The 14,836-nt window shown below is 33.5% G+C and overlaps 1 protein-coding gene across 5 annotated transcripts in view; it reads right to left on the reverse strand.

Annotated features, from left to right (window-relative positions):
- The window catches only part of PRKD1 (protein kinase D1), a 156,117-nt gene that overhangs the window by 67,642 nt on the left and 73,639 nt on the right, over positions 1 to 14,836 (reverse strand). For 4 of the 5 annotated variants that reach the window (XM_068946379.1, XM_068946376.1, XM_068946378.1 and 1 more), the window contains exon 2: positions 6,093 to 6,231. In XM_068946379.1, the coding sequence (XP_068802480.1) occupies positions 6,093 to 6,231 (139 nt within the window). Of the gene's footprint in view, positions 1 to 6,092; positions 6,232 to 7,721; positions 7,775 to 14,836 lie in introns of those variants that run through there. The other variant, XM_068946377.1, reaches the window with a different exon arrangement.

Raw genomic sequence — 14,836 nt, forward strand, 5'->3', positions numbered from 1 at the left:
GTTCTACTGACTCTTTCAGACGTGCTACTCAAAAAATATTTGTCATGATATACTTTGAATCTACAGAGCTTTGGAATGTATATTCTGTTCAGATATTTGGAATGTAAGCTAGAAATAAAATACTTTAATTAGTTCCACATGAGCATCTGGGTATATAGTGCATATTTTTGGTCCTTCCCAATCGGTCAGGTCCTCAGTATCATCCTCTGTTAGTCCTCAAGGCCAATCTCTCTTTTTTTCAGAGGGGCTCTCCCCACCACACCAAATAAGTTTGGAAGGTATCTCCAAATTATTAAATATTATGCAAAAACACTTATGGCCCTGTATTTTAGGTATGGATTTCTTAAAAAAAGAAAAAAAAAAGATTGATTTGTATAATGCACTATTGCTAAAGTTTACAACAACCTGAAACTATGTCAGCTTTGTCCAGGCAATGAATGCCATGCAGTACTATGCTGTCTGAATATATTATAATTACCTACATGAGTCTGAATACTTCCCTGAACATCACAGAACTGCTTATAGAGTTCTCTCGCCTTTCTAGTATTACAGAACTGAGCATATTTTCCTCCCTTCCACGACACACGAGTTTTAACATTGCAAAAATTAGTTGCTGTGTTTAGTTAGGGTCACTTGCTGGAGAACATTGATGCTCTTGAATGTTTGTGGAGGAAATGTTTGTATTTAAGATCTTGAATAACTCAAGACATCGTATCAAAGGATTTCACTTGTAAAAGTTTAACCATCAGTCAGGCCATGAATATTATGAGTTTCGTTAGCTGTCCTTGCATTCAGAGAGCTAGAAAGTCTTTTGAGTGTCGCGTTCTCTGACTATTGGAAAACACTGAACACCAGCAGATGAGTCTGTCTATATGCAGCCATTAATTTCTGCAATGGTAAAATTCATGTGAAATTGAGGGAATAAAATATTCACAAGTCTGTAATATTAGAATGAGTACTATGTGATCTTTTTTATTTAATATTGTACTAAATGTGCTATAGTGTTTTGGAGCTGCTGTTACAGCTTGTCAGTATAGGAAAGGTGTCTTCAAGCAACTTGTCTTTGCAGGAAACTCCTGCAGAAAGACAGGAGGAAGACTGAAAATAAGTGGATGAAATCTGGGATTCCAAACTCAAGAAACCATAGAGAGAAAACTGGCATAATCATGCAAATAAAAACATGCAAATCTACAATGAACACAACTGACCTGCCTCTTGTTTGGGGAATTCAACTGCTAAATTCCTCGAGATAACACCAACTGATGACCTAGTGGTCCCCCTTCCTCCTCCCCTCGCAAATCTCTGGTGTTGTTGACAAGGATTCATAATAATATCGCTTTGCTCAGCTAGGTGCTATAGGTTTCCTATAATAGTAACAACTGGGTTTTTTTTTAAGGCTGATTTCTATGTTTTGTTCAAAAATAACAAGGGTGGTCCCAAGAAGCTTCGTTGCACCAATTAACTACTTCATTTTAAAACCTCCTACACGCAACTGTACTAGCATTTATATGTGGGTAGTCTGCAAAAACAAGCTCCATGAAGAAGTTTCAGGAACTTGAATGATTTCTTCCTGAACTGATATCATTGTAACTGGAACAGAAAAAGTTCTACACTACTGAGCTACATGAACTGGATACTTAAGCAGTGATTCTCCATGAAGCCTAATATAAGCACTGGATATCAAAATGGTACCAGAAGAAAACATTTGCCATTTTTGGAGAAAAACATGGAAGAAGCTTTGTGGAAAAAAAAAATCATTAGTCTATTAGAGGAGTTGTCTTAACACACATTTCTTCCTCAATACCTTATGAAGGTAATAAGCAATAGGAGCTGTTTGCCTTCAAGGCTAAAATTTGGATAACCTTTTTTTGTTTAAAATATGAATTCAGATGCAAGATGTGATGTTTTAGGAAGGTCATTCTTTCATGCGATTATACTTATGATTTGCCCAGAAGACATATTTTTAACTTTAAAAAAAAAAGTTCTGTTTTAATGTATTCCTTGTTTGACATAACAAAATGGTAAGACTCCTACAACTTTCTACTTTTTTGATATTATATAAGAACCTTATAATTTTACGTGACAGAAAAGACAGAGCACCTGAAAATAAATGCCTACTCAAATTTACAGAACAGTGTTCAAAGATGCATTATGTTTTTTTGAAGAACTAAAGGTCAGAATGCATGAGAAAACACAAATGATTTTCAAAATGATTACAAAAATGTTTTTCTGGTTGCACATACTATTGCAATTGTTTCTTATATCCGTTATCAGTATTCATGAGGCCTGTCAAAGTGTGGATATTTTAAATGGCCCTTCTTCTATTTACAAACTGTTACCTGCTGTAAAAATCTTGGCACCTAAGATATTTAGGTTATGTGGAAGTTTTAAAGAAATGTCATTTTTTCCATGAAGTTCTAATAACTTGTAGAAGTTTTTATATAATGACGTTCTGAAATTCCTGAAGGATCAGTGACATAAGTGGCAGGCATAAAATTAAAGCTATTTCCTATCTAAAAGCAGTACAACTAACCTAAAGAAAAACACAGCGCTTCCTGTCAAGAAGTGTTTCTACTTGTAACAAAAAAATTGGAACATTAAGTTACTTTTAGCCAGAGGGCCCTGAAGACATTTTTTGGTGAGCTATGGTGATATCACTAAATATAATAATAATATACTCTAAATAATGATCTAAGCCATAATCTAAAGATATATGGAGTCAGAGTACATTTTTCATACAGATTATCAAACATATTAGATGAACATTGTGAGAACCTGATAGCATTATCATTATCAGGGACATAAGTCTTTAAAGTACTCAGTACTGATCTAGACCTACGGCCTCTGAGGTTAGTTTAACAATAAGTGCTTTTAAAAATAATACTTTGTCAGCTTTGCTGATATAAAAGTAATAAGTACACGCTTATTTGCATAAGGACTAGACAACAATTTTTCCTTATTAAGCACCAAGCAAGACCTTCAGATCTTTGGGCAGGCAGGAGAGTAACAATTAATAATTATTCAACTGTCCAATAAAAACATGGAAACAAAATCATAGTCTTTGGGCCATATGGAATTAAGAAACCAGTACACCTTGCCCGGGAGTCATAGATTCCTGACCCCTTACCCTCACACTGACAAGGTGAAAATAACACAAAATTGGAGAAAAAAAAAAGAGAAACAAAAACTATTATGCTAATAGGAAGATAAAAATGAAAAAAGAACTATTCTTTGGGATTACAACTGCCAATCACTCTTTCAGTGAAAAAAATTTAAAGAAATTAAGAATTAAAAATTAAAGTTTCAGAGAGCCTATATAGTTATATGAACAAAATTACCATCTACCTTAAATCTCTGTGGAATTTTAGGCTAAATAACTATGTACATAAGGACTGTGATCGGGTCCTATTTCCTGCAAAACCATGAAGCAATATATGAAAAATTATAATACTCCTAGTTCTATACACTATATATATAGTTCCATGTGTATATTCTATACACATGGTTTCTGTATTGCAGATGTATTCAAAATACAGCAATTTCCTTAACCTACAAATTTCCTCTATTATGCTGACCTTCTAAAAGATTTGGCTTACCTCAAGCCTCTATTTTCTTTTTTTTTTTTTAACCTATCATGACACACTGTTGCAGTTGCACAATATTCATGCACTCCATTAATTATAAAAGGGAAATACTCAATTAAAAAATGACTAAGACAGTAACAAGAAGGTAACAAACAAAGATACATTTCATTCATAAGTTCATCATAAATAAAATAAGATAAAACGATACCGCTGATCAATACTGTCAACATAAGTGTACCAGAGTTAGCAGGAAGTATATAATGGTGTACGCCAAGGATTTTCCTTTAGCTAAAATTTGATTACTTGAACACAATACAACAGTACTTTGTGATATTAACTGGCAGACTCAAAATCCCAGGCTTTCAGACAGCAATGCTCACTCGGCGTTGAAGGATGAGAGGAAAAAATATATAGACCCTTGGCAATTATAGTTTCTACCCACACTTTCACATGCTGCTGGCTTAATAGCGTTCCTCTTACTATTGCAGAGTTACTTATGCTTGGCCACTCTTGTGGAGAAATGGTTCACCCAAGAAATAAAAAGTGTCCATCCCCTAATTCTCTCAAACTGTATAGTTCTACTGTATCACTTGCAAGTACTGCATAAAGTGCTGATTTTTAGTAATTAATCAGCTTCTTGCCTAATTTTGGCAATCTGGGAAATACATAGTCTTCCTTTCAAAAGCATATAAGCTATACACCAAATTAAACATTAAATTTCCTGCTGATTTTTTTTCATTGCCTCTGATTTATTGACCTTGAGTGATTATTTTCTGGGATAAATATGAAATGGAGATTACTGGCATCTTTTCAAAAAGGGAAAAATTTGTTTCCTGATATGTAAAAGATGAATGCTGACTTACACGGAATGACTAGCATCATTCTTTACTTTGCTTCTTCCTGTTCTAATCAAAGAGTATGGAAGAGGGCCCTATACAGGAAAACTATAATTAAAAGCCCAGTTGGTTTAGATGATGTTGACCTAACTCACACCTCCCCACTTTTCAGCATCCACTAGGACTTTGGCTTTCTCTTTACTAATCCTCCGTGCTTCTACAGCTTCAATTCCTACCTCTGTAAGACATATAAGTCTCTATTTTTTAGGTGTCTTTCCGGCCTCTCTAACTGCATGTTCCAATCGCAAAAATAAAGCCATTCAGCCATCCTCTGAATTTTATTTAATAGATATCATCTTTCCTTCTTTACAATTCCAGCATTCTCTCCACTGCTTACCCTTGTAAATTTTGTGCCATTTTTATTCAAGTACCTCATCCCTCCTTTTACCTAGTTTTTTGACAAGTATTATTAACACCTAATAGCATCCCCAGCTTTTCTCTGCCTTCAAATCACATAAATACTGGTTATTTTCTACTTCAGTTAGACTAGCCAACTATCTATGGCCACTCTGCTAGCCAAACATGTTCCTTGAACGTATACGTCATTTCACTGCCTCCAAAATTTGGTCTCTCAACTCATGATTCACTTGTACTACATCTCCTCTCACATTCTTTCACCTGCCAGTCACCTTCAGGTTATTGCTTTCATTATCTGGCTTTGCATTGATAAATATTCTCGTCTTGTCTCCTCTGATTTTGATATTTCCTAGGCCCTAATTAATTACCTTCTTTGGTTACCTTTTTGCCTTCCATACCACTGTTTATATGTCAGATACTCCCTACTCCTGTACAAGAGGCATCCAGCACTCCTCTTTCACGGTCATCCATAGATAGAATATATTTCTATAACTTTACTTACTGTCCCATTTCCAATTTGCATTTCCATCTTAATTTCCTAAATCATTTTAAATGTGAATCACAGAAGGAGTTGGAGCAGGTTATATGAAAGCAGTTATTCTACTTCTAGATCAAAATGGACATTTTAATGGCACTTCCTAGAATCTAAAAAGCCTTACTCTACAAGCAGCCAGGTCACTGTTTGCAAGAACGGTCTTCATGATTTCTCCACAGGTAATTACGAACTGACCACACTGACAGACTAATAGAAAAGAGTAAACTCTATCAACCGAAACAAAAAACTGTTGAAACTTCATGCAAGATATGTTAACAACAATTCTAACTTTCAAGCTACTCCGTTTATAAAGGAAACGCATGCTAAAATATCTAATGTATTCTCATGTTATTTCTTACATTTTGTTTCTACCATGTTCTACTGAAAATGGTTATGCTGCCATTAGACCACTTTCCTTTAATAAAGGAGAATATATATTTTTTAAAACACTTATTAAAATTAATCTGTTGCTTATCTAGTAATACTGACAAAATCAGGCAGTTGAAAAGTGAGATGGAAAAAGAACTCAAAAATTAATAGGCATATACATTATATATGGCACATATACATCTAAGATTTTGAGCCAATGTAAATGAAAGGCCATACAAACAAACATTCCTCTTCCTTGGATCCTAACTGTGAGTATATATGATGGGTGTTTCAAGTTGCAGAAGCATGACAAAGATTTTCTTTTTTTTTTTTTTTTTTTTTTTTAGTTACCTGACAGGACAACTTCGACTAGGTCTCCTTCCTGGATATCGGTAGCTGATTTTACCAACTGCAGAATGTTTTCCGAGGTAGGATCATGGCGAAAGAGCAGAATTTTGTCATACATTCCATAGAAACCACATTCAGGAAACTGCAAATATAAAACCATGAAAGTTTACTACACAGTAAAATACATAATGCAAAATACAATTAACAGAATCAATATTTTGGGGGACTAGACCATGCCCCATATTAGTACTAAGCTATAAACGTATCAAGCAAGATAAATATTTTTCTATATATGACAGTATATATATATATATATATATATATATATATATATATATTAGACAGTATTCTGAAAAATGGCTTTTCCCCCCTCCCAGGTTAAGTTCTTTTGCCTTTCTTCCGTTATTTCCCTGTGAGTAATGTAATACCCTCTAACAGATGAGAGCAAAATATCTCTTTAACTGCTGCTCATATCTTTTCAAAGACAAGTTCCTGAGTCACCTGATCTAATTCGATCTGCTTTGAGAGGGGATTGGACTAGATGACCTTTGGAGGTCCCTTCCAACCTACATTAACCTATGATTCTGTGATCTCTCCCCAGAGTGGTGGAAAAAAATATGCCTGCAGCCCAGAAGACATTTTTCAGCTCTGCCTAAGATGGAATACCCAAATGATGGCTTATTGGGCAACACTTATTTCTTTAGACTAAAGTTTGTCATTCAAGGCCTTCATTCAGTAACTGTTGAATCTTAGTCTGGATGTTTTTAGGAATTTTTACCTTAGGATTATAAATTTTTTCCATTATTAAAAATATCTCCATAATTGTATTGCTTCTTTCAAATTTTACTCTTTAAAAGATTTGTTTAAAATGTTCAGTTTCATCACAATATAAAATAAAGCATGTAGAGTGACGTTTCATTAACGTCATGCCACTGGGGTTTTTGCACCATTCAGATTCTAGCTATTGGGTATAAGATAAATTACGTGCTAAAGTTATTAACTTCTTGAGATTCAATTGCATTTAACAATTATTATTTGCTTTTCTATAGTAAAGCTTAAAAGCTAATGATTTTACTTCTAAAGAAAAATATATAATTAAGTTTAAAGCGAGCTACTAGTCAGACAAAAACGTGACTGCTTGTAGTCTTACATATGTCTTCTCATTGCCTTTTGAACAAAGTCCATCTCTGTTTATTAAAAATACACTACAACAGAGAGTTTCACTGTTCAGTTGTCATGGTAGCAGAACCCAGACTTTTTCAAATTAAATTTTATTTATTTCATAGAAGATGTATTCATAGCAGCATCATACTTAATAGGAGGAAAAGAAAAGTGATCGACACTTTTTCTTTACAAATATCACACCCTACTTATGAGATTTCTTTTACAGTGTGAAAAAAGTCATTTTCAATTCTAGTTTTGTGAAAGTTATAATACGCATTACCACATTCAAAACCTCCATAAAAGCAACACCATAAAAAAGCTGGAATAAAACCAGTAGAAATGGATACTGAGTTTTTATTCAAAATAAAAACTTTCATGTAGGCCTTAGTAGAGTTGTTTGCCAGTCCAAAAAAAAAAAAAAAAGTCATATTTTGTCATGAAATAACCAGTGAAGTAATGAAATGTTACCACATTTGGATGACTCCACTGTGCAAACACCTTCCACTGGCTTCACATTCTCCTGAGAAAAGTGCCTTTTCCTGGGAAAAATACCAGGAACCACTGTTAACTGTATGCAAACATTATTGGGGCCTACATATCAAAAATGATCAATTTAGCTCAGTTACCAGAACAGATGTATATTAAGGAACAATATTATCTGTAAGTTATTTAAAAGTTTACTAAGGATGTAAAATGGCAACTTTCTATGTACAAAACTTAGACAAAAATGATTTTCGTTAAGCAAGAATGTTTTATGAACCTATGCATCTCTGTGTCTTACTATTACTCTGTATCTGTAATTTAATGCTGAATTAACATCCTCTATCATTTTAATCAAAGGAGAAGGAGCAGAACAGACTTTAAGTTTCAGTATAATTGAAATCAACTCCTAGATATACTGTTACAACAGTCATTTTCAACTAAGGGAGAAAATACTCTAAAATCCCTTAAACACGTTCTTGTACATGGGATAGTCACTTGGATAAAGACAAAATAATCTAGGTGAAATTTTTTCCCTACACTCACAAGTATGAGGATAAATATTTCAAGTATCACATTCTTAAGATACAGTAAATACTCGGGACTATAACTCCAAGATAAGCCAAATAACGCTGAAGAAGCTTGATTCTTTAACGTACAAAGGATTCCAAATCTCATTAAAGTAATAAATTATTCAACCTAGTGCCAAAAGCACTTTTCTGGTTCAAGAATAATCTACAGTCATGCCATAGACTTGAAATAGTTACTCCAGCTTTTAAAGAAATTTGCTTTACTTGAAGCTGCAGTGGGATAGAATCAAAGCTTTCTAGCGGAGAGGTAATCTGAACTGCAATACCCTCTTCATCGATGCAGGTACTAGCATAGCCTAGATAATAGAAAAGTCGGTGCTACAAGCGCTAAGAGCTACGCTGCAGACACCTGAGTGCCTTATAGAGCCAGCTGATGTCTGACCTAACAGCAACCAGCTGAAACTAAAAGCCCAAACAAGGTGCTCAGATGCCCACATCAAGTTCCCCCAGGGCTGCGTGGCTGGAGAAGCTCCTCTTTGCTCAGTCCAGCACTTGAGCTGGCTGAAGGCAGATTCACTCCTCTCATAAACGTCTTAATGCTAGAACATACATGAAAAAGTAATCCCAGTGGCACAATAATAAAAGAGATTCCTATCTTGCTACAGTATGCAGGCCTGATGATATGTTATAAGGTTAAGGGAATTTTCTCACTCAGAAGTAGTGAAAAATTTAAAATATCTTTCAAAATGGAGATTGATGAACTTTTTCAAACACTGGATTCCACTAGATTTCAGAGATAGTAAAGGCACTTTCCTCTGAGTTCATTATTTGTTTGTTCTTTCTTTTTAATCTCACTCAGCTAGCTGTTTTCCAGTTATCTCTATTTTTTCTATCTATAAAAATAATTAGCTATATTAGCTGTATTATATACGTGTGTATAAACATATAGTTTGAGATTTCATTTATTATATTTTATATAGAGAAATTCAATTACAAAATATTTTGGTAAATTATATACAAGAATTATCTTCTGGGATTAAGTTAGTTTTCCCCAGATAAACTATTCTCATGCCAAGAAAGCCATTCTGATAGTGTGATTCTCCAAATAAAACATTGTGTAAGGACCAACTGTTGCAACAGTGACAAAAATATTCCCTCAGCTAAGCTTATTCCTGCCAACAATAATGTTGATACGCACAAACAAAAGTAAACAAAAACCAGCCACATTGCTTGGTACTGTAACATAATAAATAGCATTTATTTTTGCCAAATATAGGACAAATAAAGAAATGCATATATGTCAAGCTACCTAAAAGCTAACTAAAGCTAAGCTAACTAAAAGCTAACTAAATATGTTGGTATTGGATCTAAATTCCCAACACTAACAAAAGCCCCTGTTTCAGCATATTAGCTGCTACAGTGGAATGACTAGGAGCAAAAATGGTCATAGAAAATGCCGTAATGAAGAAGTACAGTGTTTCCTTACAAACCAGGACACTGGCAAATTGCTGACATCGGGTCAGAAAAAGGATCTATTTATGGCAGCTTAACAAGACATCAGTAGTCCCCGGAAGCCATCACAACCGTCCATACACATGTTGTTTGCCTACTCCAAGTGTGAAATAAAGTGCTTCACCTCAAGCTGTTTACAAAGTGGTTTACTCTAAGTTGCAGTCTTTCACAACTGAAGCAGGATAAATGACTCTTACAGCATGTCAACTTCTTAACTGCCACAAGTCAGCTGAACATTTGAAGCAATAGTCTATCTGACAAAAAATACAATTAATTATTTTAGACATTATAAAACCTCTCAAGGAACAAGCCGGTTATGGGATGTCATGTTTTGAGGTTTTTTTGAGACCATGAAAAACTTAGCAATTTATGTAAATGATGTGTGGATTCATGAGTGAACGTACCAACATCATATTTGGAAATTTAGAAAAATAAGAAAGACTTCTTGCTAATGAACACATTTTGAAAAGACAACTTTCTGAGGACAAGAGCAAACAGAATTTAAGAACTAATGAAAGAGACTACCATACTGACACATGGGAATAAAGAGCTGATCTAGTACATACATGTATGTACAATATTGGCAAACCAAGAGATCACTTCTCTTAAATTATTACTGAAGTTGTGCACTGTTCGAACATACACACACACACACACACACACACACACACGTCAACAGAATAGTATATATTTTTTAATTAGAGCGAATAATCAGATACTTAATGCATTTTATATCACCTACAAACAATTCTGGGTTTCAGATTCACAATTTATAACATTTCTATATTAATACAAGTCTACTCACAATTTAGATGTTATTTATTAGTGATTTCCCAAATAAAAGGGAAGAAATATTGTAAAATATGCTTCTAAGACACTTAAAAATACAAAAAAAATTCATTCTAAGAATGAAAGATTCAACATACCTGAAAAAGTAGAAGATTTGGTTCACAATAGACACTAAGATTTTACAAAAGCTGAGAGTATAAAAAACGTCAAAAGAAAATACCGTTATTATTGTAGTAACTATCTAAAGAAGGAATGCAGTTACCATGGAAGAGACTATCCGGTGTGCAAATACTAGTAAAAACCTTATTTCTATTTTCCAAAGGTGCGCTTTCAGCTTTGTTTTTTAACGAGAGGTCAATTTATGAGAGATGTGTAAGACCACAGAAGAATATATCATATTAGCAAACATATTAACCTTAAAAAGGAAGATTGTTTAACCTAGATACATGGAGTCCCTATCTGGGATCCTGGGATAAATGATCGCAGACTGGTGCAGATAATAAGGGAATATTCTCTTTTTCCTCTCCATGGGACATAAAATAAAGACTATTAAATGTAAAACACAGGAAGGGACACATTACAGGGAATTAGACTAGATACAAGAAAAGCCTGGCAGGGATAAGAATATTTAACAGTTCTTACAGGTTGCCCAAGGAAGGGAATTTCTACTAGCAAAAGTTTTTTTAAAAGGAAAATTAAATAAGTGTCAGGAACGTGACAGCTGATCTTTTCATCTTGGGATAGAAAGACAGAGTACATAACCTCATATACCCTAATGATTATGATGCCGAATAATTTACTGTTTAGCATAAGTGAGTATAATCCTGATCAAAACTATGGCGAAATGTCAAGTACTATTTATTTATTTATTTATTTATTCAAGTACAACTCTCTTTGTCCATGATCAATGTTAAATCTTGCTTGTGCCTGTCTACAGTGACAAAGTCAAAAAATGTTATGACCATTCTCAAGAAAACTGCCATTGCTATACAGAGAAAACTCTGTATTATCTACCTACAGGTTTTGTTCATTACTTTAATAAATCAGAGACATGGGATACACGAAAAATTGCTAAAAAAAATTAATAAATTACAATTTTCCCTCAGAATATGTATCAGTATTATACTTTGCTATTACAGTAATTAATGTTGGCCAACTTCACAGCGTAGAAACAATTAATAACCAATTAACAATATGTTTGTACAGTGCAATAGACTTATAGTGGAAGCACTGTACCATTCCCTTATTCTGTATCACTATTAAGCCATCTTTGATGTACCGGAGGTATATTACATGGCACTGTGGGAAAACTGTTTTAAAGGTAATATCACATATAAACTACTGTTATTCTCAAAGTATTTGACAAACTATTATCTACTCTATAGTATACTTTTCTACAAAAAAGGAAATAAAATATATTGCCTTTTGTAATATTGACAACAACATTTTAAAAATGAATCACTCCCATGAAGGAAAAAAATTCTGACTGTAAATAGGCTGACTGTTTATTAGGCTTAGGGCTTCAAGGAAGACCTGAATTCTGCACCCTGTAAAGCTGCACTGAATTGACTTACAGCATGATGACTACTGATCAGTGTGACTATACACATAAAGCACTAAGTTTGCATGATAAGAGATTTTAGTCATTAGTGTAAAATAGCATTCATATAGATGAACAATTATGCCACAGTAGAATCCAATTGATTTCAGATAGTTTCAGGAGGAAAACTTGTAATTTAAACATCATCTTTGTTGAAAAATCAGCCTTCATGGATGGAAGAGGGGGACTGTTTGAAGTTTAAATAATTCTGATAATACAGTGTTTCTGGATCACTCTGTGAGTTACTTATTAATTGTTCATTTTAAAATGGAAAAAAAGAAATAGTTTATTAACAAGTTTGATTTCATTACTGTTGTTGGTAATTATTAAAAGTATGGATACAATGCATTTTGTTGTTTGATAATGGAGACTAATACTATTAGCTTATTAGCTTTTGAATGATTAATATTTATAGAATGTAGGTGCAGTGATCATTCATAGACAATGAATACTACTTTACTACCACTTTAATCAATTACATCTCCACAAGAAATGAAACGTGGATACAAGAATTATATAGTATCTCTTTATGGTAAATTTTAAAAATAAAAAATACCACATCGTATTACAACAACTTATTAGTGAATTTAAGGGATGTGATACAAGAGATGTGATTCCATTAAAGAGGTTTATTTGTAAAAATCTAAACAACAGAGACCTAAATGCCAGTTTTCAGCATTCTCATTCTTTACGCTTCACTGATGCTTGTCTCATACTATGCCAATAATTCCTCCTTACATGTCCTACCACATTAAATATATATATATATATATCTGTGAGAAACAAAACAGACTTTATTCCAAATATTGAGCCTTAAAATTACTGCAATTACTGACTACACGTTCATTTAAAACATGTTTTGGATTATATTGTAGCAGCTTTTGTGGTAAAAACAGGAAACAACATGAGCATTTGAAGTCATCCGTAAGCAGACTTAAGTGGTATGTTTTCTTCATTCCTCTAAAACATCATTTAACTCTTCTCTAACAATGGGACTTCAAAAATGTCAAATAGCTTTTTCAGACAAAAAATTGCTGGTCAAGATCTCAAGTAATAATTTGTTATTGACCAGTTTATGGGTACTCTGGAAAGGCAGTAGATTATACATAAAACACAGGGCACAAAGAGGCTCAGCACCAACCTTTCCTCAGCACTTCCCAACTGAAAGGAATCATTCAAATGTTTTTACCCCTGGCTAAAGTGGACATCCAAAGGAAATACGCTGACAGACTTCGCCAATAACTGGATAGAAGCCACACGACTATGCAAATTCTGAGTCTTCATTTAAAAAGACCTCAAGTGATATTAAAAAAAACGTGCAGACTCCTATTAAATATCGATAACAAGAACCTTTAAGTATTCAGTAATTCATTTAATCCAGTATGCATTGTATCAATCAATAATTTCAACAATGTATGTCCATACACATGCAGACACATGTCAAACTACACACCATTTTATGATTTTGCTGTCTTATTGATGACTGTTCTCAATACAAGGATCCAATCACAAGGATCACAAACTAATGAAAAAATAGATTATATTTAAACCTCTTCCAAATACGGTGACAATCACATAGACAAACAGACAAAATATCCAGCCTTCCTCCTTGCTTTAGCGAAGCACAATTTCTAATAGAATTAATTAAAAGGAAAGGTGAGACTAAATATCTTATCTAAAATAAGTACACTTCTCTTATCAGTTTGCTTTAATAATTATGTTTTTGGGAGATTATCATAGTAGATATTTCAGTTCAAAAAACTGCTGAGAAATCTTCTTTCCCATAAAGGACTTCCTCTGGAAGGTCTGGAAAACATATATTATAAACACTGATGCTGCTTCCAGTGTAACTACTAATGTAAACCAATAGCAGCCAAATATGTTGTTGTGAAAATTTAGCGAAAATATTTCTTTCAAAATACTAAAATTATCATATTGTTGTAACTGAACAGGTGGATATATTCTCATTGCTAGAGGTGCAAAAGAATTGAGATATTCAGAAAGAACGATCCTCTTTGTTCTGTCTTTATATATGTTAGTTTCTTCTCAACTTTGAGCATTTCTTGTAAAGATACTTCCTATTTTTCAGTCTACACTGACATATATTTCATCGAACTATATTTTTTAACTAAATAGTTATTTTTTCCTTCTATAATTTTGCAAGCCTTTCTGCAGTAAGCAAATCTTAGGCAAGCCCTTATTGAATACCAAATAGCAACAAGGACCTTGATAAAGCCTCCTGGAAGTCTTTCACAGCACAAAGATAACAATCCAGAACACATAAGGACTGTGGGCTAAACAATGTCTTCACAGCATGTGGAGAAGTTGAGTCACACAATGTTTGTTGATACTAAAAAAAAAAAAACTTTAAACTTAAAATAAAGACGTTTTACATTGATTCAATTGTCTTAAAATAAATAAAGATAAATACATGAAACTTTTGAAACAATCATATTAACCCAACCGAAACATTCTTATACATTCTTAAAATAACAATGCATTTTATTTTTAGATGTCAGGATTTCCTTTTTCTACAGAGGTTACAGCACAGCAAATTCATGATACTGAAAAGCACAGAGAATTTTTGGCAAAGACGACTGACTCACTGATCTATTTCAGCCACTGCTACCTTCAGAACCAACACTATTAGAGATTTTTTAAAGGCCTTATTT

This window comes from Struthio camelus, chromosome 5 (assembly GCF_040807025.1).
Source record: "Struthio camelus isolate bStrCam1 chromosome 5, bStrCam1.hap1, whole genome shotgun sequence".
In the NCBI taxonomy this organism is placed as follows: domain Eukaryota; kingdom Metazoa; phylum Chordata; class Aves; order Struthioniformes; family Struthionidae; genus Struthio; species Struthio camelus.